At 47.2% G+C, this 27,347-nt stretch overlaps 1 protein-coding gene and 1 pseudogene across 3 annotated transcripts in view; one reads left to right on the plus strand and one right to left on the minus strand.

Moving 5' to 3' along the window:
* Positions 1-27,347, plus strand: part of NLRC5 (NLR family CARD domain containing 5) — a 95,644-nt gene that overhangs the window by 11,367 nt on the left and 56,930 nt on the right. For all 3 annotated transcript variants that reach the window (XM_032283951.1, XM_032283952.1, XM_032283953.1), the window contains exons 2-8: positions 15,002-15,119; positions 18,470-18,776; positions 20,027-20,086; positions 21,585-21,653; positions 23,490-25,164; positions 26,222-26,305; positions 26,452-26,535. In XM_032283951.1, coding sequence (XP_032139842.1) covers positions 18,482-18,776; positions 20,027-20,086; positions 21,585-21,653; positions 23,490-25,164; positions 26,222-26,305; positions 26,452-26,535 — 2,267 coding nt within the window. In that variant the 5' untranslated portion in view covers positions 15,002-15,119; positions 18,470-18,481. The remainder of the gene's footprint in view (positions 1-15,001; positions 15,120-18,469; positions 18,777-20,026; positions 20,087-21,584; positions 21,654-23,489; positions 25,165-26,221; positions 26,306-26,451; positions 26,536-27,347) is intronic.
* LOC116555821 lies at positions 10,607-18,172 on the minus strand (annotated as a pseudogene).

The following is a 27,347-nucleotide window of genomic DNA, read 5'->3' on the forward strand; positions in this document are numbered from 1 at the left end:
TTCCTTCCTTCCTTCCTTCCTTCCTTTCTTTCTTTCTTTCTTTTTCTGTTTCTTTCTTTCTTTCTTTTTCTGTTTCTTTCCTTCTTTCCTTCTTTCTTTCTCTCTCTCTCTCTCTCTCTTCCTTTCTTCCTTCCTTCCTTTCTTTCCTTCCTTTCCTTTCCTTTCCTTTCCTCCTTCCTTCCTTCCTTCCTTCCTTTTCTTCCTTCTTTCTTTTCTTTTCTTTTCTTTTTTTCTTTTCTTTTCTTTTCTTTCTTCTCAGAGTCTTGCTCTGTTGCCCAGGCTGGAGTGCGGTGCCATGATCTTGGCTCACTGCCACCTCTGCCTCCCGAGTTCAAGTGATTCTCCTGCCTCAGCCTCCCGAGTAGCTGGGATTACAGGCACGCGCCATCATGCCCTGTTCATTTTTGTACTTTTAATAGAGGAAGGGTTTTGCCATGTTAGCCAGGCTGGTGTTGAACGCCTGACTTCAGGTGATCTGCCTGCCTCAGCCTCCCACAGTGCTGGAATTACCCAGCTGCCACATTTTCTTTGTTTATTCATCAGTTGATGGACACAGGTTGATTCCAAATCTTGGCTATTGTAAACAGTGCTGCCATAAACATGGGAGTGCAGATCTGTCTTTGATATATGGATTCCTTTCTTTTGGGTATATACATAGCAGTGGGATTGCTGGATCATGTGGTAGCTCTGGTTTTAGTTTTGTTGTTGTTTGTTTTTTTAGACAGAGTCTCACTCTGTTGCCAGGCTGGAGTGCAGTGACACGATCTCGGCTCACTGCAACCTCTGCCTCCTGGGTTCAAATGATTCTCCTGCCTCAGCCTCCTGAGTAGCTGGAAGTACAGGCACGAGCCACCACACCTAGCTAATTTTTATATTTTTAGTAGAGACAGGGTTTCACCATGTTGTCCAGGATGCTCTCGATCTCTTGACCTCGTGATCCACCCACCTCGGCCTCCCAAAGTGCTGGGACTACAGGCATAAGCCACCACACTAAGACCTATTTTTAGTTTTTTGAGAAACCTCCGAACTGTCCTGTAGTGGCTGTAGTAATTTACATTCACACTAACTGTGTACATGGGCTCCCTTTCCTCCACACGGATTGAGGTTTTCTTTTGTTTGTTTGTTTGGAAATGAAGTCTCATTCTGTCACCCAGGCTGGAGTACAGTGGTGCAATCTAGGCTCACTGCAGCTTCTGCCTCTTGGGTTCAAACTATTCTCCCAGTCAGCCTCCCATGTAGCCGGGATTACAAGCATCTGACATGACGCCTGGATAATTTTTTGTATTTTTAGTAGAGACAGGGTTTTGTCATGTTGGCCAGACTGGTCTCGAACTCCTGACCTCAGGTGATCTGCCTGCCTTAGACTTCCAAAGTTCTGAGATTGCAGGTGTGAGCCACCGCACCCAGCCTGCATTGAATTTGTATCAGGTGCCAGGTTCCATGTCAGGGATTCCACAGGTCCCATCCCACAACCACCTTGCCAGTTGGGCATTATGATGACCGCCCCCCCATAGCAGACACTGTCAGAGTTCCCCCACCCCATCCCTGCCCAGATGCCCCCACTCACTGTGGGTGACACCCACATTTTTCTCCTGGGGTCGCCCTTGCCTGGTGGGCATTGCCTTGCTCAGAGGTGACTGAGCAGTCATGCCTCCCTCCCCTGCCCACTGGGCGTGCACTGACATGAGGTGTGACCACTCAGACCTTTTTCCCGAGGGCAGGACGAACCTCAGCTATCATCACGCTCCAGCTATCCCGTGCGGCAGGCTGAAGCGAGGCTTCCGAAACCATAGGTTTGCTTAGCTGCCCCTGCTACCCTATCTTTCTTCCACCACCCCCTCAATAAACAAATTCTACAGGAACCCCCATCTTGGACTCTCCTTCTAGGGACCTGCCCTAGAACATCCTCTTTTTACAGATGAGAACACTAAGTGACCGTTTTCGTCATGTTGGCCAGATTGATCTCGAACTCCCGACCTCAGGTGATTTGCCTGCCTCAGCCTTCCAAAGTGCCGGGAGAGGCTAAGTAACCTACCAGGGTCACACAGCTGGAAACAAGTAGGGACTGAAATCCAGGGCCCTGGTGCGGAGGCAGCGCCCTCACCCAGATTCAGGCACTGAGGGAAGTTTGCTGAGGGAAGCCAACAGGCCTGGAGAATGGCAAGACAAGATGGAGAGAGGGTGAGGAACGGAGCCCAGTGCTGAGATCTGGTCTGGAAGGAGAAGTTTGCAAGGTGGGAAAAAGAGGAAGTGGGTGTGAGGTAGGGAAGCAGGATGTGCAAGGCAAGGAGTTGTGAAAGCGAATGCCGGGGGCTGGTGAGCAGCGTCTCATGGGCAGGTCGGCAGGTGCAGGAGGGGCTGGGGACTGGACGGTGAAGGGGCCTTTGTTTATTTATCCTTTGTCTTTGTTTCTTGTTGTTTAAATTTAGACCGGCTCTCACAATGTTGCCCAGGCTGGTCATGGCAACCAATGTCTGCTCACTCCTAGCCTCAAACAATCCTCCTGCCTCAGCCTCCTGAACTGTTGGGATTACAGGCTTGAGCCAGTGTTTATTCACCGGGAGCCTTCCCTGGACACCTGATGTGTGGCCGCTTTGTGGTGGTCACAGTACCGTGGTGTGACTTTATCCTGGAGGTAGTGGGAAGCTGATAGCAGGTTCAGACAGGCATGAGGTCAGACCAGAGCTGAGTGTTAAAGATAACTCTGCCAGAGGCATGCGTGCGTGTTCACATGTGGGCACATGTATGTGTGCGCAAGTGCATGTGTGAATGTGTGTGGACCAGGGATGGGACGGCTTTCCGGTCAAAGGGAACAGCCAAGGCAAAGGCCTGGCGGCTGCAGGGAGAGAATGGGGTTTCTTCTCTCTACTCCCCTCGGAAGCTCTGTGTCCATAACGTTTTCAGGGTAGCAAGAAGGATTCCCAAAGAGCACAGCAGCGAGGGCAGTTGGAGGGAGGCATCTGCTGGGACACTGAAACCAGGGTACAGTAAACCTCCCTCACAGCTCCTCAGACTCAGAGCCCCGCAACAAAGCTTCCGGGTGCACCCCAGCCCTTCTCCCATTTGCTGCCTGGACCTGGAGTAGCAAGAGCCCAGGGCTGTGACTGCACATGTCTGGATTCCCCTTACTGATTGTGTGACCCTGGCCACTTCCGCCCGCCTTTTTCTCAGTCCTGTGTTCGATTACTCTGCCTCAGAGATGCATTGGACATTCTTAGAGGCAACATTTGAACTGAAGGCCAGAGGTGCCAAAATGCAAATTGTGAGGGCTTGAGAGTTTGTCAAGTTTCATTTTCTCTGTTTGGTTGCAGTAGCTCTTCTTTCTTGTTTTCTATAGAACAGTAAAAAACTTTATGCATCTGAATATTTTGAAACTCATAATTCACATGCAGTCCAAAAACTGCTAGCCATGCATGGAGAAATTGATTGAAGCACAGTGACCAAGCGTGTCTACCTCAAATCAAATCAATATGAACTTGGGATCAGGCACTGTGGCTCAAGCCTGTAATCCCAACACTTTGGGAGGCCAAGGCAGGAGGATCATTTGGGCAAAGGAGTTTGAGACCAGCCTCAGCAACATAGCGGGACCTCATCTTGATATTAAAAAAATGAAAGAGAAAAAAAAAGTGAACTGGGGAGATATGAATGACAACTCGTGTAGCTGAAGTAATAGATATATTCCACTTTTAAATGTAATTTTGATTAGATAACATATGCATATGGTTAAAATTCTAGGCCAGGTGCAGTGGCTCACATCTGCAATCCCAGCACTTTGGGAGGCTAAGGTGAGTGGATTGCTTTAGCCCAGGAGAGTTCAAGTCTAGCTTGGGCAACACGGCGAAACCCCTTCTCTGCAAAAAATACAAAATATTAGCTGGGTATGATGGTGTGCACTTGTAGTCCCAGCTACAAGGTGGGTGATCATATGAGCCAGGGAGGTTGAGGCTGCAGTGAGCCATGACCACACCACTGCACTCCAGTCTGGGTGACAGAGCAAGACCCTGTCTGGAAAAAAAAATTACCATTATGAATTTCTTCTAGAAGTACACTTTTTTTTTTTTGAGACAGAATCTTGCTATGTCACCAAGACTGGAATGCAGGGACGCAGTCTTGGCTCATTGCAGCCAAGGGCCAACCCCTGGGCTTAAGCAATTCTTCCACCTCCACTTTCCGAGTAGCTCAGACAATGAACTAATTTTTGTACTTTTTATCGAGATGGGATTTTGCCATGTTACCCAGGCTGGTCTTGAACTCATGACCTCAAGTGATCCACCTGCCTCTGCCCTGCAAAGTGCTGGGATTACAGGTGTGAGCCACCACATTTATTTTTTCTTTACCCTAAGGAAGCATATTCTACACGATGTTTTGCCCCAGCCCTTTTTTAAAAGACAATATATCTTGGATACCATTCCATATAATTCCATATAGTTCTCCCTCTTTCTTTTCTTTTCTTTTCTTTTTTTTTTTTTTGGGACAAGTTCTCACTCTGTCACCCAGGCTGGGGTGCAGTGGCACTATTTCAGCTTACCTCAACCTCCCAGGCTCAAGTGATCCTCCCACCTCAGCCTCCCAAGTGGCTGGATGCTGCCTCTTTCTTTTTAATGGCTGCGAAGGATTCCATTGTATAGATGTGCCATAATTTAATTGTAATATGTCCTCTTTGATCATTTAGGTTTTTCTGATCTTTTGCTATTACAAGCAAGGCCACATTAACTATCTCTGGGCGTATGTTATTTTGCACAGTATGAAGATTTCTGTAAGTTAAATACCTGTATATGGAATTGTTCAGTGTGATTATAAGGCATTTGCCGCTTTGGTAGATAAAGGTTGTATCTGGTTACATTTCCACTGGCAATACATCAAAGTGCCCGTTAATTCACAACCTTGCCAACTCAGTAATATCCTTGAGAATCTGATAGCTAGAAAATGGCATATCTTTTTTAGTTCTGATGTATTATATTTCTCTGTTTTCTGTGAGCTTGAACATCTTTCATATATTTAAGTCACTCTCGCCTGTAACCCCAGCACTTTGGGAGGCCAAGGTGGGCTGATCACCTGAGGTCAGGAGTTTGAGACCAGCCTGGCCAACATGGTGAAACTCAGTCTCTATTAAAAATACACACACACACACACACACAAAATAGCTGGGCATGGTGGTACATGCCTGTAATCCCACCTACTTGGGAGGCCGAGGCAGGAGAATTGCTTGAACCGGGGAGGTGGAAGTTGCAGTGAGCTGAGATCGTGCTACTGCACTCCTGCCTGGGCATCAGAGTGAGACTCTGTCTCAAAAAAAACTTTTTTAAAAAGTCGTTGGTATTTCCCATTTTTGTAAACCTTTTATGTTCTTTGCCTACTTTTCTGTGAGGTCATTGGCTTTTTCATTATTGGTTTTTAGTACCTCTTGATTTATTAAAACATTTATATATGTATAGCTTTGTCTATGATATATACATTTACAACTTTGTGATGCAGATATTTTTCCCATTTGTCATTTCGCTTTTGACTTTATCTGTGGTATTCTTTGACAAAAAATTTAATTTATATCTGATCAGTTTCATCCAGTTCTTCTTTCATGATTTCTGAATGTTGTGTCATGCTTAGCAAGACCCTCTCCACTCCGAAATTATTTTCTACAAAATACTTATTTTCAGCCAGGCAGAGTGGCTCACACCTGTAATGCCAGAACTTTGGGAGGTAGAGGTGGGAGGATTACTTGAGCCCAGGAGTTCAAGACCAGCCTGGGCAACAGAGCAAGACCCTGCCTTTATTTATTTTTTTCTTTAAGAATTTTTTTAACTAAAAAAATACATTTTTTTCATATTTTGTTTGACCACTTAAACTTTCTTAACTTTTTTGTCATGAAACATAACACATAGAAAATGTAATGTAAATGTACAACCTTGTAAATTGTTATAAATTGAACGTTCCGTCTTCTAATATTTTCATGATTTAACTTCTTACATTTAAATTTTAGTTTCATCTAGACATTATTTTGATATAATGCCTGAAATAGAAATCCATCTTTATTCTAAAAGAGCACTTTTTAAATGTTCATGGAATGTTTTAAAATTTATTATATACCAAGCAAAAAAGAAAATCTCAACATATTCCTCAAAGCAGAAATTGCACAGGATTTATTCTTTGTACAGTATAATACAACAAAAACTAATGATAAAGCCTTAAAAACAACCCTGTATTAAATCACTCCATTCCAAATTATAATTTCAATGTACTTAGTAACATAATTACTTGATATGCATTTATCAAAGTTGGCCAAAAGTGTTTTATTATTTTTTAAAAGGAAAAGACTAGCAATGGTGTTAGACGTAGTGAACTCCGGCAAGTTTCTCTTCAAAGAATCAGGATGTCAGTATGTTTGGTTTTTTGTCCTCCATTTTAAAGTTTAACTTCCTTTTAGTTTCAGTAAACAACCTTTTCCACCAGTTCCAATCAGTAGTTCACATCTGTTCTCCCAGTCCCCTGCTCCATCCTGACTCATCCAGGTCACCTGCTTTGACTTAGGTCATCCCTGGCTACCTGCTCTGACCTGTTCTGTAACCATCCTTCCCACCAAACTACCCACCCCGCCACTGCAGCTCATACCCCTGCTCCCTTTAAAACAGCCAATCAGAATTAGACTAGACTGTACAGTCTAACCCTAGCCAATAGGGGAAGGACACAGCAGTAGGGGCTACCTGTGTCAGGAATAAGAACCTCTTCCCCTCCTTTGTCTAGGTATGTGCTCACCATTGCTCTATCTGGAAGCCGCATCCTTCTATAGAAGTAAATTGCCTTGCTGAGTAAATTTATATTCAAGAGCTACTTCTTTTGCAGCACCAAAAATTTACATATAACAATGGCTTAAACAATAAAGTTTATAACTTTAAAGAATAACAAACAGCCTCAGTAAATCGGGGGGAAGAAATCAAAGGATAAAAGCAAGAATTGCAGAACTAGAAAAGAGACCATTCTAGCAGAATTAATAAATGAAAATGAAAGTTTATTTTTTAAACATAAGTTACCAACTGCTGGTGAATCCAAGAAGAAGAAAAAGACAAAGTAAACTAAATTAAATGTGAAGCCATGAGGAGATTTAAAATTACAAGAAAATAGGCCTGGCACAGTGGCTCACACCTGTAATCCCAGCACTTTGGTAGGCCGAGGCGGGTGGATCACAAGGTCAGGAGTTTGCGACCAGCCTGGCCAACATGGTGAAACCCCATCTCTACTAAAAATACAAAAATTGGCCTGGTGTGGGTGACACGCATCTGTAGTCTCAGCTACTTGAGAGGCTGTGGTGGGAGAATTGCTTGAACCCAGGAGGTGGAGATTGCAGTGAGCTGAGACCATGCCATTGCACTCCAGCCTGGGTGACAGATGAGACTCCTTCTCAAAACAAAAAGTACAAGAAAACATTATATACAACTGTGAGCTATACTACATCTGAATATCTTGACAAACTGAGCAATTTTCTCAAAACTATAAATTGCCAAATGTTAATTTAAAAAAATAAGCCAAAAATAACAACACAATGAGGATACATTTAAAGTGATCAAAATGATTTTTTTTTAATTGTTTAAACAACTTGGTAGCGCTTGGCAGGAAGTTGGCTTTCATTCTGGGTGAGATGAGAGGGCTTTTAGGGGCATGAGACCTGATGTCATGGGACCTGAAGCAGGCTCTGTCTTAACAGCTGACTCCTGCGTGGAGAAGGCTGTTGGAGGACTGAGGAATGAAGAGCAGGGAGAAGGCTGGTGCAGGAATCCCGGTGAGAAATGACGGTGCCCAGACTAGGCCATAGCAGCAGAGGAAGCGAGATTCTGGAATGCTTGGAAAATGAAGCCATCTTTGGGCTTGAGCTCAAGGAAGCAGGAAGCTGCCCTTCACTAAAGTGCAGAAGGTCCCGGCAGCAGTTTGGGAGGGGAGATCAAGGTCTCAGTTTTGGACTTGGAAATTTTGAAATGCATATAAGGCATCCAGGTGGAGTTGAGAGAATTAAATAATGCTGAAAGGTACTTGCGTGGCAAGTAGCAAATATTCATTATGTTGTCTGTTCAACTTTGTCAACTGCTTTTCCGGTAGAAATGTAGTGTCTTTATCACACACACATAAATGTTAAGCTCAAAAGTAAAATGAAATATTTTCTCAGTAGATATGAATTACTTTTTAATTTGTGTGCATGTATGTGTGAGATAGGGTCTCACTCTATTGCCCAGGCTGGAGTAGAGTGGTGAGATTATAGCTCACTGCAACCTCAAACTCCTGGGCTCAAGCAATCCTCTACGGCAGACTCCTGATCAGCTGGGACTACGGGCACACACCACACGCCCAGCTAATCTTCTCTGTTTCATAGAGACAGAATTGGGCAATGTTGCCCAAGCTGGTCTCCCACTCCTGAGCTCAAGCTGTCCTCCCACCTCGGCCTCCCAGCGTGTTGGGATTACAGGCATGAACCACTGCACCTGGCTGCTTTTTCATTTTAATATTCATCCTCCATCCATCATACTTAGTGCAGACATTTTTCCCATCCCGTTGCCTTCCTGTTTCTCTTTTATTTCACGTTATTTAGGGAAGTTTCATTTTTTTGTTAGCTATCACTGATGATTTCTTTTTTATTCATCTTCCTGTATTTTTCTTCCTTACACATTGGGGAAATGTCTATTCTAGTTGTAAATGTTCTTGTGGCTTTTTAAAGAAAAAGTTAAAATGTGCACATTAAAAAGTTTGCATGGTTCAAAGGTCCTAAAAAGGGTCCACAGTGGAAAAGTCTCTCCTCACCTGGCATCCCCAGGCCCTCTCCTCAGACACAACCCTGTCATCAGTTTTTTGTGTAGCTTCCCAGAGTTGGTCTCTATGTATGGAAATACACACACATTTAAAATATACACATGCCATCGCTTTTTAAAATTTGAATATGGGCCAGGTGCGGTGGCTCACAGCTGTAATCCCAGGACTTTGGAAGACTGAGGTGGGTGGATCACCTGAGGTCAGGAGTTCCAGACCAGCCTGACCAATATGGTATAACCCCATCTCTACTAAAAATGCAAAAATTTTTAGTGTGTGGCGGCAGGTGTGCTGGCTGGCGCCTGTAATCTCAGCTTCTCAGGAGGCTGAGACAGGAGAACTGCTTGAACTTGGGAGGTGGAGGTTGTAGTGAGCTGAGGTTGTGCCAGTGCGCTCCAGCCTGGGCGACAGAGCGAGACTACATCTCAAAAAAAAAAAATTTTTTTTTTGAATTTAGGCCCGGTTGTGGAGGCTATGCCTGTAATCTCTACACTATGGGAGGCCAGTGAGGGGAAAAATCACTTGAGTCCAGGAGTTCAAGACCAGCCTGGGCAACAGAGGGAAGCCCTGTCTCTACAAAAAAATTAAAATTAGCCTGGCATGGTGGAGTGTGCCTGTTTTCTCAGCTACTCAGGAGGCTGAGGCAGAAGGATCACTTGAACTCAGGACTAGGAGGCTGCATGAGCTGTGACTGCACCACTGCACTCCAGCCTTGGTGACAGACTGAGACCCTGTGTCAAAAAAAGAAAAGCAAATTAGACTACTGTCATGGGTGGTACAAACACTTCCCAGTTTGTTGCTTTCATTTTGTTTGTTGCCATTTTTACAATAGAGAAAAAAAATTAATGTTATTTCAATTTATCCTGCATTATTTTTAACAACTTTATCAAGGTGTAATTTACATACTATAAAATCCACCCATTTTAAGTGTACAATTCAATGATTTCTAGTAAATTTACTGAGTTGTGCAACCATCACCACGATCTGGTTTTGGGATATTTTCATTAGTGCCATCATATTCCTCGGACTCATTTAGAATAATTTCTATTTCTGCCTCCAGGCCCAGGCAACCACGAATCTACTTGCTGTTTCAATAGATTTGCCTTTTCTGGATGTTTTACATAAATAGAATCATACAATATGTGATCTTTAGTGATCTTTTTTCACATGGCATAAACTTTGTTTCTTTTTATTGTTGAATAATATTCCATTGTATAGATCTATCATAGTTTGTTTCTCTAGTCATGAGTTTTTGGGCATTTGGGTTGATTTTACTTTTTGACTGTTATGGATAATGCTGGTATGAACATTCATATACACTTTTTTGTGTGGATGTATATTTTCATTTCTCTTGAAATAAACCTAGGCATGGAATTGCTGGATTAGATGGTAATTCTATTGTTTTACATTATAAGGCAAGGATCCCCAACCCCCAGGCCGCAGACCAATGCAGGCCCATGGCCTTTTAGGAACCGAGCTGCACCTCAGGTGCTGAGCGGCAGGCTGGCGAGCATTACCACCTGCGCTCCGCCTCCTATGGGATCAGCGGCGCCATTAGATTCTCATAGGAGCACAAACTCTGTTGTGAAACGCGCATGCAAGGGACCCAATGATAAATGATAATGAGCTTGAATCATCCCGAATCCATCCCCCATCTCCCATCCCTGTCCGTGGAAAAATTATCTCCTACAAAACCGGTTCCTGGGCCAAAACAGTTGGAGATTGATGTTCTAAGGAACCGCCAAAACTGTCAGACTGCTTTTCAGAGTGGCTGGGCCATGTTACATTCCCACCAGCAATATATACAGTGTCCTGTTTCTCTACATCCTCATTAACATGTGTCTTTTTCCTTACAGCCATTCGATGTGAGTGTGAAATGCTATGTGGCTGTGTTTTTTCATTTCCATGCAGAGATTTTTAATTTAATTACTTAGTTAAAAATAATTATTTAAATTTAAAACACTTATATTGCCATACACACACACACACACACACACACACAAAGTGAGGCAATTTTTGTTAATTTTTCTGCCTTTATTACTCTTTACATGAATAGTAGGTAAATCTTTACATAAAATCACAATTATATTGAATAGTAATTCATTCAACTCAAAATCTTCATAAGAATTAGAAAATTTAAGTCCTTTTACCAAAGGGTTTAACTTTTAACTTCATTAAATGTTGCAAACAGTATCAAATCCTTGGTAAGGCCACATTTAATCATTGGCACTCCAGGATTTTGAACTATAATTGTAGTGATCACTAATATGTAATTTCTAAGCTGGCAGTCATAATGACTAAAACCTCTCATAAATAGATTTTGAAATACTTCCTTCAAAGCCAGTTAGCTAATTCCAAGTTACTAAGCTGTCGAATGACTTCTTTGGAAGATTTTTCTGATAAGTTTCAAAGTATTTCTGATGAACTAAGTAAAAGCTGTCCAGAGATATCTGGGTCACTGAGGTGAGCGCAGACGCCATTGGCTGCTTGTGCGGCCAATAGCATTGCAGTACAATTAACTTCAGAAGTCGAGAGATGCTGCAGAATTTTAAGTACCCAAAGTTTCCCAACAAGTTGATTTTCAAGCAAGGTCATTGGCTGGACCATTGTTTTGTCAATCCTCCTACTTCAGCCATTTGAATCTTATATGATGAGCTCACTTGCTGGTAACTTGGAATATGCTTCCTTGGTGGTTCTGCATGATAAAAGCCAACAATACGCTTACGATTTTGTATCCTCAATTAAGAACTTGGTGTGTTCATTAAGTCACCCAGAGCGCAATTTAATTAGCAGTATCTTGAGCATAAGTTATTTCATCCGATACGTTTTTTTTCAAAAATGGCAAGCCACGCTATTTTACGATATCATAGGCAGATTCTACAAAACATGGCTGGTTTTTGCTTATACTGCACACAGATTCAGAATTTTAAATATCTGTATTAAATCTCTTAAGGGAAGTTCATTCTGATAACACTGTACCAGTTTCTTGACAGATTTCAGTTGTTTTTCTCCTAAGCCATCTTTATCAGTCTCTTTAAAAAGTTTGATGACACAGTTAAGGTCCTTAGGCTTGAAAACCCCAGTTCTGCACGGCAAGGGAGGCCTCAGGAAACACACTCATGATGGAAGGCAAAGGGGAAGTAAAGGCCTTCTTCATGGTAGCAGGAAAGCGATAGCGTATTGCCATGCATTTTAACCCCACTTATTTTCCTGCCTTTTTTCCTCTCAATGTCATGGATTAAATCGTGTGTTTTAATGAGTGTGAGGCTCATTCGGACTCTATTCCATCCCTTTAGCCAGTGCTTTCCATTTTTAAGCCAAGCCTCTTGAAGAGTGAATGATGGCCACCTTGTTATATATTTTATTATGTTTGGAAGCTTTTTTGCTATTGCCTGATCCTCCCAACAAATAGCCTTTTGACAAAATTGACTTTGTTTCTTTATATCTAATTCTAACTTAAAATTAGACTTACAATTAACTTCAACTGTTTTTATGAAATATTTAAGGCATACAAATACTGCCTCTTTTCTCTACATGACTGCAAATACAATTTGACCGAGTTCTGTTGAAGTATCCTGTTGTACATAAAGTGGCATTGTTTTCCAACTACATGTTAACTTAGAGTGGGTTTTATTTTCTTTCACTTTCTGTGGTCGAAGGCAAATTTGTCTTAGTCAGTGTGAGCTGTTAAAATAAAATACTGTAGACTGGGTGGCTTAAACATCAGAGGCTTATTTCTCACCATTCTGAAGGCTGGGAAGTCCCTGGTCAGGGAGCCAGCAGACCTGGTCTCTGGAGAGGACAGGCTTCCTGGTTTGCAGGCAGCATCTTCTCATGGTGTCCTCACAGGGCAGAGAGCAAAGAGAAAGAGCAAGTGCTCTCCAGTTTCTCCTTTTCTCCCTTTTTTTTTTTTTTTAGACAGAATCTTGCTCCGTGGCCTAAGCTGGAGTGCAATGGCACGATCTCGGCTCACTGCAACCTCTGCCTCTGAGGTTCAAGTGATTCTCCTGCCTCAGCCTCCAGAGTAGCTGGGACTACAGGTGCTCACCACCACACCCAGCTAATTTTTAATTTTTATTAGAGACGGGGTTTCATCATGTTGCCCAGGCTGGTTTTAAACTCCTGACCTCAAGTGATCTGCCCACCTTTACCTCCCAAAGTGCGGGGATTACAGGCACCAGCCACTGTGCCCGGCCTTCAGCCTCTTCTTATGAGGCAGTAATCCCATCATGTGGGCTCTACCTTCGTGACCTAATAACTTCCCAAAGTCCCCACCTCCAAATACCATCACCCTGGGTATTTAGGCTTCACCAGGTGAATTGGTGGGGGAGATGGGACACAAACATTCAGTCCATGGCAAGTTTTTAATCTCAATTTACTAATGCCTCTTTTATTTCTCCTGTTAGAATGTGATAATGTTGTTTTTTAAACTATCCTTTAGCTGACTGGGGTGACACACGCCTGCAGTCCCAGCTACTCAGGAGGCTAAGGCAGAAGGATCACTTGAACCTAGGAGTTTGAATCCAGCCTGGGCAACATAGAAAGACCCTGAAAAAAAAAGAAAAGAAGAAAGAAGGAAAGAAGAAGAAAGAAAGAAAGAGAGAGAGAGAGAGAGAGAGAGAGAGAGAGAGAGAGAGAGAAAGGGAAAGGGAAGGAAAGGAATGGAAGGGAACAGAACGAAACGGAAAGGAAAGGAAAAGAAGAAAAGAGGCCAGGGTGGTGGCTCACGCCTGTAATCCCAGCACTTTGGCAGGCTGAGGAGGGTGGATCACCTGAGGTCAGGAGTTCGAGACCAGCCTGACCAATATGGAGAAATCCCATCTCTACTAAAAATACAAAATTAGCCAGGTGTGGCGGTGCATGCCTGTAGTCTCAGCTACTGGGGAGGCTGAGACAGAAGAATTGCTTGAACCGGGAGGTGGAGGTTGCAGTGAGCCGAGATTACCCCATTGCACTCCAGACTGGGCAACAAGAGCAAAACTCCATCAAAGAAAGAAAAAGAGAGACAGAGAGAGAAAGAAAAGAGAAGGGGGGGGAGGGAGGGAGGGAGAGAAAAGAAAAGAAGAAAAGAAGTGCTTAGAGAGGCCGAGGCAGGCAGATCACTTGAGGTCAGGAGTTCGAGACCAGCCTGTCCAACATGGTGAAATGCTGTCTCTACTGAAAATACAAAGATTAGCTAGGCATGGTGGTGCATGCCTGTAATCCCAGCTACTCGGGAGGCTGAGGCATGAGAATCGCTTGAACCCAGGAGGTGGAGGTTGCAGTGAGCTGAGATCAAGCTATTGCACTCCAGCCTGGGCAACAGAGCAAGACTCTATCTCAAGAAAAAAGAAAGAGAGAGAGAGAGAGAGAGACAGAGAGAGAGACAGAGACAGAGAGAAAAATACAGACGTATCTTCTTAGTCCTCCAGGACCTCTTCAAAAGGTCTCTCTTTTCTTATTTCTAACTACCATACTAGATACTACCTCTATTACATCAGAATGTGCCCTATTTGCATGGATTTGTCTAAAGTCATGGGACTCCAAGTTACATTTCTCGTATTTCACAGAGACACAATCAGAGCACATGCTGATCCTTCGCCTCTCTTCCTTTCTTCCGTGTGCTCCGTAGCTACCTGTTCTCTTCCTGGTTTGTAGGAAGATCTCTGTTGTGTGGTGTGGGAGTTTGCGCCAGTGCGTCTATTTATTATGCTCTCTGTGAGCAACTAAAATGCCTCTGGGTCTTCCATTTAAGAAGAATGTTTCCTCTCAATGGTTTAAAAACTATTTAAGGAAATGGGAAGAAGATTGCAAATCCTAACCTTTTAGGGGGTTTCATGTTGAGGGGAGAAGTTGGCATCTGCAGTGAGGAATATTTCATTTTCATCTGAATAAATGAGCAGTAATAACTTGGCTGACTTGCAGGGCTCATTGTGATGCCAAAGGACACTGTAAGGTGAATATCTGAATTGGAGGAGGAAGAGGAGCATCCTCTGAACCCGGTGTGGCAGGAGGTGACATCAGGGAGGGTTAGGCTGCGTAAACTCAGGGACATAAGGAGCTGCTGCAGTCAGGCAAGAACGAGGTCTGTGAATGAAGTTGGGGGGACTGTGTCTGTGTCCGGTGTTCCCAGAGGTGCCTCCGGCAGGCAGGGACAAGGGATGGTGCCTGGTTTACACCATTCCTCTTGGAGTCTGGAGCAGTGGGGAAAACTCCCTGTCTTCTCTCCCTCTAGGGGACTGTACTATGGAAACAACGTGCCAATCCAGCTCAAGGCACAGGACATAGCCCAGATACCCATGACACCCTCTCCATGGGGACCCTAGTGCACCTATCATGAACAAGGAGACCGAGTAGGTGATTTTTCTCTCCCTCACCTCCTCTTTTCCCCTCCTATCTACTTCTTCACTCTTCTCCTACTGTCAAAACTAGCCCCTACCCAAATCCACCTTACTGGGCTGCTCCCAACACAACAAACCTGCCCTTGACCATATTCAGCATGAGAATGTGAGGATCAGACACAGAAAATCAGGAAGAGTTTTGAGACAGCATCTAATCTACCCATTTTATAGATGGTATGACTGAGGCTTATATAGGAAACTTGCTCAAGGTCACCCTCTGAGTGTATCAGCTAGGATAGGCCAGGTTACACTGCCGTACCTGTACCCTCCAAAGTCCCAGTGACTCATGCAACAAAATTTTATTTCCTGCTCTTGCTTCTTCTCTGATGTGAATCGACTGGGATCGCTCTTCCACATCATCCTCTCTCTTAGACTCAGGCTAATGGGGTAGCCGTGGTTTGCAATATTTCTAGCCCCTGTAGTAGAAGAAAAGGAAAAGTACCGAGAATCACACCTTGGTTCTTAAAACATCTACGCAGGCATGACATGAGTCATTTTTTAGCATATTTCATTGACCAAAGCAAGTTTCATGGCTATGCCCAATTTCAAGGAGGCGGAGAAGTGTAATCCCACCAAAGGCCTAGAAAGAGGAGGAAGAATATCTGTGAACAGCCCTAATGCCTGCTACAGGGAATTAGTAACAGAACTGGGCCATGGATCTTTCACTACCGTCCTCTCTCTCCAGGATTATTCCCCATGGGAATCTCAATGACTAATAATGATGCCACGTGCTTTTTCTCCTGAGGATGGTTAACCTTACAGAGATTTGTGTCTTATCCTAAGGGCATAGAACACTAATGATAGAAACAAAGGTACTATGTTAGACTGGCTGGAGGAGAAATTTGAGGATGAGAAACATCCCCAGAAATCACACCATCCAGGTACCACTTACTTCCATCTGGCGCCAAACTGCCCTGGACGATTTCTTGATGGGCAGCATGGATGCTGGACATCATAGCCTGGAAAAGAAGCTAAGCCCTAGGCTATGGCCATATCCTTTTGCCGAGATCACACAAAACCCAGGGACTTAGCCTTGTCTGGTACCATCCAGGCCTCCAAGGCTTTGGAAATTTACTGGCCTGGGAAGTAGGGAATCTCAATTCTGATCCTGGCTCTGTCATGGACTTGCTGTGTGACCAAGGACACCCCCTTTGCCTGTCCTTGGCCACGGTCTTTCCATCTGTTCAATGGAGACAGTGACCCCTGCCTGAGAATCATGGATGTGAGCATGTTTCATAAGGCCTAAGACTCTGCCTGAGTAAGGACCTACTGCTCTTAGCCCAGTTGAGGAGAGATGACCAGCGGGGCTGACGGCACATCCCAGTCAACCTCTGCTGCATGCCCAGGTAGCAGCTGGGCTCTAAACCCCAGGATGCACAGTACTGGTCTCACCCTCTGGGAATTGGGAAGGCTGGCTTCTGGGTGGACATCCTACTCTTTTCAGAGTTAGAGGTGGACTCTCTGGAGTTGTGAGGATAAAACAAGTCATATAAAGCCCTTAGAACAGTGCCTAATACACAGTGAGTGCTTTCCAAGTGTGTACTGCTCTGAGGAAGTAAACAGTACCGGAGAGCACATGTGGAAATATGACAGCGTATTCCAGCGGATGATGGATCACCTTTAGCTGACCAATTGCCAACGGTTGCACATTTAGGTTGTTTCCAATTTTTAATGACTATAAATAATCTTGCAGTGAACACCTTTGGAATTAAATCTTGTATGTATGTTCACGATTGTTTCCTAAGCTTAGAGTACTAGAAATGGAATTACTGAATCAAAGGAACTGCTCATTATTTAGGTTTTTGCGGTGTAAATGCCCCTTGCCCTCTATAGGTATTTCTACTTCTGTTTAAGAGCTCCAGTTCATCTGAGTGCGGTGGCTCACATTTGTAATCCCAGCACTTTGGGAGGCCAAAGCGGGCAGATCACCCTGAGGTCAGGAGTTTGAGCCCAGCCTGGCCAACATGGTGAAACCGCATCTCTACTGAAAATTACAAAACTTAGCCAGGCATGGTGGCGTGTGCCTGTAATCCCAGCTACTTGGGAGCTGAGGCAGGAGAATCGTTTGAACCCAGGAGGTGGAGGCTGCAGTGAGCCGAGATTGTACCACTGCACTCCAGCAAAACAGAGCAAGACTCTGTCTCCAAAAAAAAAAAGGAATTCCAGTTCAAAAGGGAAAATTTTGCTTAGCGAGGGAAGTGATGATCTGTATTAACTAGGATTAGAGTTCACTGTGAGTAGCAGAAAGCACTGAACAACAGTGGTTTAACCAGAATGGAAGTGCATTTCTCTGCCATGAAATAGAAGCCCAAAGTCAGTGAGTACAGGGCAAATGGGCAGCTTTGCCCTCTACCTTCCTCAGTGTGGCTTCTACCTCATGATTCAATATGGCTGCCTAAGATCTAGCCATCCCATCAACATTCCAGCCAACAGGAAGGAGCAAAGAAGAATAGACAACACTTCCACTTACATTCCATTGGCCAAATTATATGGCTACATATAACTGCAAGGGAGACTGGGAGACAATCATCTATTTTAGATGACCAGAGAATGTTCGGTAGTTCTAGTATTGAGGAAGAAGGGAAGAGCAGATTTGGGGAGACAACTAGTTGTGTCTGCCATGAGGTTAGCTCATACTAAGAGCAGCGTAAATGGTTCATGAAAACAAAAATGAGTAAAGCATCCTCAGGAGACTGTCCACAGGGTATAAACTAGACCATTCCAGAGAGCCAGGATGCAGGTACAAATGGAGGAGGCGGTTCAGAAGAAATAGACTGATCTCTGGAACTGATCCCCAGGCAGAGACATGAGGGCCTCATGGAGAGCCCACTTCCCTGCCTGTTTTCTGCTGTTCAGATATAGGGAGTGGTTCTTGACTATTTGACTTCCCCAGAAGCTCCCCTATCCCCCAACTTACCTTCACCAGATCACCCTCCCCCTAGTTCACCTGTCCCCAACTCACCTGCCCTCAGGTCAACTGTCTCTCCAACTCACCTGTTCTCCATCTCATCTTCCTCCCAGCTCCCCTATCCCCCAAATCACCTGCTCCCAATTCACTTGTCCTCCAGCTTACCCGTTCCCCAGCTCATCTTCCCCCCAGTTCCGCTGTCCCCCAGCTCACCTGTCCCCCAGCTCATCTTTCTCCTAGTCCTCCTGTCCCCTAGCTCACCTGTGCCCCAGCTCTCCTGTCCCCCAACTTCCCTGACCCCCAGCTCACCTCCCCCCTAGTTCCTCTGTCCCCCACTTATCTGTCCCCAGTTTACCTGTCCCCCTTAGCTCACCTAACTGCCCTGTCCCTGCAGGGCTGGCTCCTCATGGACCCCGTTGGCCTCCAGCTGGGCACCAAGAACCTGTGGAGCTGGCTGGTGAGGCTGCTCAGCAAAGACCCAGAATGGCTGAACTCCAAGATGAAGTTCTTCCTCCCCAACACAGACCTGGATTCCGGGAATGAGACCTCAGATCCTGAACAGAGAATCATCCTACAACTCAGAAAACTGCATGTCCAAGGTCTGGCCACCTGGCAGTCTTTCATCCACTGTGTGTGCATGGAGCTGGAGGTGCCTCTGGACCTGGAGGTGCCACTGCTGAGTACTTGGGGCTGTGATGATGGTAAGGGCAGGTGTGAGAGATGCAAAGCAGCTGGGCCAGCGCCCAGGTCATGGGGATCCGTGGGTGGGGTGCCAGGGACCCACCTGAGTCACAGAGAGGGTGCAGCCAAGCCAGGATCTCAAGTCTGCATTTCTGGGAGCTTCCCAGAAAAAATTCCCTAATGCTCCCAAATCTGCTGGGGCCTGGAGGACCCCTCCTTCCACCTGGCTTCACTCAAATTGCTCAGGGAGATAGAATGCAAGAACAGAAAGGACTCAGTGACCGCTTCCAGCCCCCAAATCCCACATAGCCCATAATGCCCAAGAGATTGCTTTTCTTTTCTTTTTTTGGTTGGCTGTTTTTTATTGTGGTTCTTTTTGGATTTTTGTTCGTGTTTGTGTTTGTTTTTGTTTTTGTTTTTGAGACAAGCTCGGTTGCCTAGGCTGGAGTGCAGTGGTACAGTCATAGCTCACTACAGCATCCAGCTCCCAAAATCAGGCAATCCTCCCACTTCAGCCTCCCAAGTACCTGGGACTACAATGGAACTATACGTGCACACCACCCACATTAGGCTAATTTTTCATTTTTATCTAGAGACGGGACATCACTATGTTGCCCAGGCTGGTCTTGAACTCCTGGCCTTAAGTGATCCTCCTCTCTTGGCCTCCCAAAGTGCCGGGATCACAGATGTGAGTCACTGCACCTGGCTAGAGGTTTGTTGTTTGTTTCAGAAGCAGTCACAGGGAGTGCTTTCTGCCCTCAACTGATAGGTAGTCAGGTTAACTCTGTTCAGTTCCATGGGCATTTCCTGGGCCCCTTCTGTTTGCACAGCACTGAGGGGAAACACAGGACATTGAGGGGCAACAGTGTCCTTGGAGAGAAAATGGGAACTCACTTAAGAACTCTACGTCAAGGCAACTTCCAGGCAGAATGTGGGAAATGCGGGGGGCGGGGTGGGGGGGACACATGCACACATGTACACACATATTCAGATATACACAGTGCATATACATGTGGGTATATGCATAAACCCATATACATAGGCATGCACACCTGTGCACACACTTGCATATACACATATTTCTGCCCACCACTGCCTTCAAAGCTCGCCACCACCTTTTCTCCACAACAGGTAACTGAGTGTTCATTTTATTTCTCCTTTGCTGGGTACCCACCCTGTGGGATGAGCCTGAGCCGAGCACAAGGCCAGAGCTTGTCCCCAGCATCCCATGACAGCCCCATAGCACATTATACTCTCCCCTCTCTTGCAGAGCTCACCAGCCAGCTGAGAGCTGAAGAGAAAAGCCGACGTGAGTCTCAGCTCCATCATGGTGAGGACTGGAGTTGTGGGGGCAGGAAGGGTGTGGTGAGCACTGTTAAGTCCCCACCTCCAAGCTGGTGGTGGCTGGTCACAGCCATTTCTCATAGGCCACGCTCCTCACCTGTCCTTGGCCCATTTGCAAGTGTGTCAAGCCCCTAGCTATGTCCCCCAGCCCCATCTCCTCCTCCTGTGACTTTCAAGGCTTTAGCTTGTCCCGTTATCAATTCTCAAGGGTCTAACCTGAGCCCCTCAGGAAGCCTGTTCTCACTCTCCTGCCCCCAACCCGCATGGATTCATCTCTCAGACCCAAAGTGTCAGGCTTCTCAGGGAAACTCTAACCACCCCCTCCCCATTTGTACACCTTGGACTTGACACTCACCCACAGCTGCTGTCTTCACTCATGGAGCCTTTGACTAATTTTCTGAAGGAGCTCCGAAGGCCCAGTGATCAACGACCACCTACTGATTCACGGGTCACACTTTAGTCTCAGCACCTTGATTTCTATAGAGGCACTGACTTGACTTATCACTGCATGGCATTATGCTAATGGAAAACCCACCCTGCCATCCCAGCTCCCCAGTGAATCAAAACTACACAAGTCCCTGGTCCAACAGGCCCATCTCACTGAGCTGGCATCATTGTCTCATGGCTATGACCAGATCTGATCGATATTTGACAAGTGAGTCCCTTTGTAGTATAGGATTTATTAAGATATTGAAGTGCTCTTGAACTGGCCCCAGCTCCTAGCTGGGCGAGGAGCCCAGGGCCCTGCTCCAGGCTATTCTGACTGGTCACTAGTGCTTAGCTATAGGAAAACTCTGCTTGACTTCTTAAAATTATTTCCTGAGTCCTCTTTCCTTTCTCCCTCCCCTCCTTTGTCAGTCCCCTTCCTTCTTGTTTTCCTTCTTCCTTTTTCAAACTCTTCCAGAAAGGTATTAAAGTGCTTCTTGAAAATCCACGCAATGAGACAAGACTCAGCCATTTCTCATAGGCCACGCTCCTCACCTGTCCCTGACCCATTTGCAAGACTCCCTATTAAGTAAGGGAAGTGAGGAAGTGTGGGTGATAAGGAATTGGGATGATAAAACACTAATACAGGAGGGAGGTTGCAGGCCTGGCTAAATTCACTGGAAACTTGACTTTATAACCAGTGGTGGCTTCCATAGAGCTTGATCCTTCCCTGATGGACAGACAGGCATTTAGTACTTGGGGCTGAGTGTTTCTGGGGTCTGCTGGCTGTCGGCCCTGCTCCCTGCATCCTGGATGGTAAGGTTGCTGGGCCCAGAACATTCACCTTCCAATGGGGAGCCTAGAAGTCCCCTCTGCAAATAGAAGCTATGTCAACATCATGCACCCTCTGCCTGCTGCCTGCCTTTCCAGTACCTGCATGTGGGTATACTTGGCTGCCTGCCACCTGTCTGTGGACTGGAGCTCCCCAAAGGTTCTGGGTACCCCCTCAGCTCAGATCCCCAGACCCTGCTCCTCTACCACTTCCTTTGCTCTTTCAGGCCTCAAGCGCCCCCATCAGAGCTGTGGGTCCTCACCCCGCCGGAAGCAGTACAGGAAGCAGCAGCTAGGTGGGTACCAGTGTGGGGAGGAAGCTGAACAGAGAGAGGGGGTTGCCTGGGAGCCAGGACTTGGACCCTGCACCCTGTCTCCAGCCAACAAGCCTCCAGAGGCCCAGTGACTCTCATCTCACAAGCTTCCAAGAGAGAAGGACTGGAGGTCCTGCACAGGCAGAGGCTGGGCCGGCAGTGAAGGGCCTCACCCATTTGGCTGCATGGGGCTTCCCTAGGGAGGGCTCTGCTGAAGGAGCTGGAAGCACCATACAGGTCTCAGCCTCACCATCCAGGCTTTTCCAGGGACACACTATGTCCTCAGTGTTGAAGTATACCCTGGGAGGAGACCAGTTTGGGCATGAGTGGGGATGGGGAGTGGTGGGGAGGCCTGGGAGAAGCACCCAAGGCAGAGGCCCTGCGGGCCCATGGGGAGACATGGAGCTGCTTAGGGCAGGCCAGGCCAGTGAAGGGGAAGAGAGGAGACTTCTCTCATTCTTGACCAGTTCTCAGGATGGTCCTCGTTCTCCACCAGTTGTCCCGCTAACTGGAGCCCTCTCTGCCCCCCACTGCCACCAACCATGGCTATAACCAGGGGATTCACATCCACTCAGAATAGGCCACTACCTTGGCCTCTCCCCTTAGGGTTCCCACAAAAGCAGCCCCAGCCCTTTCCCTGGGTCACCTGAGACCTCTCAATGACCCAGGAATTAAAAGGTTAGTGTCTGGCCGGGTGCAGTGGCTCACGCCTGTAATCCCAGCACTTTGGAAGGCTGAGGTGGGTGGATCACCTGCGGTCAGGAGTTTGAGACCAGCCTGACCAACATGGAGAAACCCCATCTCTAATAAAAATACAAAATTAGCTGGGCATGATGGCATATGCCTGTAATCCCAGCTACTTGTGAAGCTGAGGCAAGGGAATCGCTTGAACCCAGGAGGTGGAGGTTGCAGTGAGCCGAGATCGCGCCATTGCATTCCAGCCTGGGTAACAAGAGCGAAACTCCGTCTCAAAAAAAATAATAAATAAATTAAATAAATAAATAAATAAATGGTTAATGTTTGGCACTGTAGGGGCCCAGCTCCCACAGTTCTGATTGGTAGTGCCTAGGCCCACAGGTTGTTAGAACTCACCCTTGGGCATTGCGGAACTGAAATATTGGGAAGAAGCACTGGGGACCCAGATAACACAGGAAGAGGCTGTTTCAATAAGATGTGGCAAAGGGGCCAGGCGTGGTGGCTCACACCTGTAATCCCAGCACTTTAGCAGGCTGAGGCAAGTGGATCACTTGAACCCAGGAATTCGCTACCAGCCTGGCCGACATGACCAAACCGTGTCTGTACTAAAAATACAAAAATTAGCTGGGTGTGCGGGTATGCACTTGCAGTCCCAGCTGCTCGGGAGGCTGGGGCAGAAGGATCACTTGAGACCAGGAGTTTGAGGCAGCAGTGAGCTAGGATCGTGCCATTGCACTCCAGCCTGGGCAACAGAGTGAGATTCTGTCTCTGGCAAAAAAAAAATACGTTGCAAAGGAGGTGCCCTATTTCCCTCCCCCCATCTTACTGAGCTCTTACACCATGTGTACTATTGCAGAATGGGTAGAACCATGACCCACACTTCCCCATTCCCACCTGCCTGTTTAAATAGCTACCGGAGAGCCTGTGCTCCTTTAGAAGTGAATCCTTCTGGAAGTCTAGGTGGCACAGAACCCCCTATGGTGCTCTTGATACCCTCACCCTCACACCCTCATACATACACAGCTGGGACTAGAGGCCCTCAACAGCCCAATACTGGGCCAAGAGGACATGAGCAGAGGGCCAAGAGGTCCTGTCCTCATGCCATGTCCCTGCCCCTTGCAGAGTTGGCCAAGAAGTACCTGCAGCTCCTGCGGACCTCTGCCCTGCAGCGCTATGGGAGCCAAATCCCTGGGTCAGGGCAGCCCCACGCCTTCCACCAGGCCTATGTCCCTCCAATCCTGCGCCGGGCCACAGCGCCCTTAGACAATCAGTGTGGGACCATTATGGGGAACCCCAGGGTGGAAGATGGCACTGATGTGAGCATCTCAGACCTCTTCAACACCAGGACTAACAAGGGCCCGAGGGTGACCATACTCTTGGGGAAGGCTGGCATGGGCAAGACCACGCTGGCCCACCGCCTCTGCCGGAAGTGGGCAGAGGGCCATCTGGACTGTTTCCAGGCCCTATTCCTTTTTGAATTCCGCCAGCTCAATCTGATTACAAGGTTCCTGACGCTGCCCCAGCTCCTTTTTGATCTGTACCTGAGCCCTGAGTCAGACCCCGATGCTGTCTTCCAGTACCTGGAGGATAATGCTGACCAAGTCCTGCTGATTTTTGATGGGCTAGATGAGGCCCTTCAGCCCTGCTCCAGCACGGATCCTGAGGATCCTGATGGCCCAGGCCCTGTTCTTGCCCTCTTCTCTGGTCTCTGCAATGGGACCCTCCTGCCCGGCTGCTGGGTATTGGTCACCTCCCGTCCAGGGAAGCTGCCTGCCTGCCTGCCCACAGAGGCAGCTGTGGTCCACATGTTGGGCTTTGATGGGCCTCGGGTGGAGGAATATGTAAATTGCTTCTTCAGCACCCAGCCATCGCGGGAGGGGGCCCTGTGGGAGTTACAGACAAATGGACGTCTTCGGAGCCTATGTGCGGTGCCTGCACTGTGTCAAGTTGCCTGCCTCTGCCTCTACCATCTGCTCCCTGACCATGCCCCAGGCCAGTCTGCAGCCCTCCTGCCCACCATGACTCAGCTCTATATGCAGATGGTGCTCACCCTCAGCCCCCGCGGGCACTTACCCACCACGTCCCTGCTGGGCCTGGGGAAGGTGGCCCTGAGGATACTGGAGACAGGGAAGGTTACCTTCTATGCAAGAGACATCCCTCCACCCCTGATGGCTTTTGGGGCCACCCACAGTCTGCTGACCTCCTTCTGCATCTGCACAGGCCCTGGGCACCAGCAGACAGGCTATGCTTTCACCCACTTCAGCCTGCAGGAGTTTTTAGCTGCCCTGCACCTGATGGCCAGCCCCGAGGTGGACAAAGACTTACTCACCCAGCATGTTACCCTCAATTCCCGCTGGGTACTGCGGACTGGACCTAAAGCTAAACTGGACCTCTCAGACCACCTCCCCACCTTCCTGGCGGGCCTGGCATCCTGCACCTGCCGTCCCTTCCTTAGCCACCTGGCACAGCGTGGTGAGGACTGGGTGGGCACCAAGCAGGCTGCTGTCGTGCAGGCATTGAAGAAGTTGGCCACCCGCAAGCTCACAGGGCCAAAGGTGGTAGAGCTGTTACACTGTGTGGATGAGACACAGGAGCCTGAGCTGGCCAGCCTCACTGCACAAAGCCTGCCCTCTCAACTGCCCTTCCACAATTTCCCACTAACCTACACTGATCTGGCCATCCTGACCAACATCCTAGAGCACAGGGAGGCCCCCATCCACCTGGATTTTGAGGGCTGCACCCTGGAGCCCCACTGCCCTGAGGCTCTGGTAGGCTGTGGACAGATAGAGAACCTCAGGTGAGTAAGAGCAGAGAAGAACCGGGGAGGGGATTGGGCTTTTGGGAGAGCAAAGCTCAACTGGTCTAGCAGACCTCTGCCAAGAGTACTGGATAAGAACCTTGGATATTAGAACAGAATGGCCTGCAATGCAAGAGAGGAAGCTCCATGTCTTGACAGGACCTCTGGAGCCCAAATGGATCCCCCTCTTGTCTGTGGTTTCTGGACCCTCAGTCTCTCTCTGTCAATCATGGGCTTAAGTCTCAGATCTAGGCTGTGTTGACAGAGGCTGTTGGACTTTGGGCATGTGTATGTAGCACACACATGCACACTGTCTAGGCCAAAGTTTCTTCATTCCTAAAATGAATCTGTGACAATAGCTGACTCACATGGTCATTGAGAGAATGAGATGGGATAATGCATGAAAAACACTCTGTAGCACAGTGCCTGGCACAGAGCAAAGGCTCAGTGTGCATATTAGCTAGAGAAAAGGCTAGGCTGCAGTAACAGAGGAACCTCCTCCCCAAATATAGCAGGTTAAATAATGTAGAATTTTATTTCTCTCTCATGGAAGAGTTGGAGGTAAGTGGTCCAGGTCAGTGGAATGGCTCAGCTCCACACAGTCATGCAGGGATCCAGGTCCCTCCCATTTTGCTCCATCATCCCCTTGGGCATCCTATCTGCACAGTCAAAGCTGGGTCATGGGCATATTTGTGCTCTGTCTTGGGAACAGGGAAAGAGCATGGAGGAACATGCCAATTCATTAATGTTCAGTCCTGGAACTAGGACACATCGCTTCCACTCACATTCCATTGGTGAGAACATAGTCACCTGGCCACACTGAGCTGCAAGGGAGGCTGAGAAATGTGATCTCTGGCTGGAAAACCATGTTTCTTGTGATAGGTCTGTTGCTGTAGATGAAGTGGAGAATGGGTTCTGGTGGACCATTAGAAGTCTCTGCCATAATATGTATTTGTTACTACTACTGTATTAATCCTCATCTGTCCAAGGGGGTGGCGATGACTTCTCAGCCCTGCCCAGCACTGATCCTCTGACACTTTGCTTCTTCTCATGACAGCTTTAAGAGCAGGAAATGTGGGGATGCCTTTGCAGAAGCCCTCTCCAGGAGCTTGCCGACAATGGGGAGGCTGCAGATGCTGGGGTGAGGCAGGCCTTGGAGCTGAGAAGGGTCTTCAGCTGGGGATGCCTGGTACTCCCCTCCCTCTCCTTAATCCTACACAAGGCAGATTCCTGGCCTCATCCTTTGCCCCTCCCCATTCGTCTCCACCGTCTTTGCTTACTCTGTAGGTTAGCAGGAAGTAAGATCACTGCCCGAGGCATCAGCCACCTGGTGAAAGCTTTGCCCCTCTGTCCACAGCTGGAAGAAGTTAGGTGAGTGATCTTCAGGAGGGCTCACTGGCTGGGGAGATGAGTCACTGCCCAGGTCCCAGAGCCCCACTGGGGCCTCCCTGGGGCCTGCATGTTCTATCAGAGTCTGACCAATAGTTTTTCAGTGAGATCCAGAGAGGGAAGGCATCAGTCCAAGTACTCAGTAGGGCTGAGTCCAAACACAAGGTTCCCAGAGTTCGCAGAGCAAGGCTTCCGTCATCTAATATTGTGGATCATCTTGGAGGAGCATGAGTGTTAAGGCTCCCTCCCTCTTTCTGTAATCCCAGGAGAAAGGATTGCAGTGGGTAGGCAGGGGTCAGGCACTGTGGGTACACATCACTACATGAAGCTCACACACACCTTCACATTTGTGCACACATGTCTACACTTGCACAGTTGCACAGAAGTACACAGGCCTATGCCAGAACATGCCCACTCACAGGTGTGCACTTGCATGCAGCACACACACTCACATTTAGATGCATGTACACATTAAGATGCCAGCACACTCTTAACTAATTAAGCTCATATGCACAAATATACTCCTGCCCTGTGTCTGGGACTGAGTACCATGGAGAGGAGTGGGACCAGAGACCCTCCTCACTGTCAGGACACTGCTAGTTTATATGGCACTTTTATAACATTTAGAGAAGGGATGCCTTCATCCACACAGATGCAGCCTGGCACTAAGGTTCAGGACTCGCTGAGTGAAGATAACAAGTTGGACCACAGTCCAAGAGGTCCCCTTAGTTAGGTATCTGTGAACAGTGATCAGGCAAAGGTTCGGAAGTATTAAACTTGTTGACATTTTTCTT

This window comes from Sapajus apella, unplaced genomic scaffold, assembly GCF_009761245.1.
Source record: "Sapajus apella isolate SASKATOON/1434 unplaced genomic scaffold, GSC_monkey_1.0 scaffold15, whole genome shotgun sequence".
Classification (NCBI taxonomy): domain Eukaryota; kingdom Metazoa; phylum Chordata; class Mammalia; order Primates; family Cebidae; genus Sapajus; species Sapajus apella.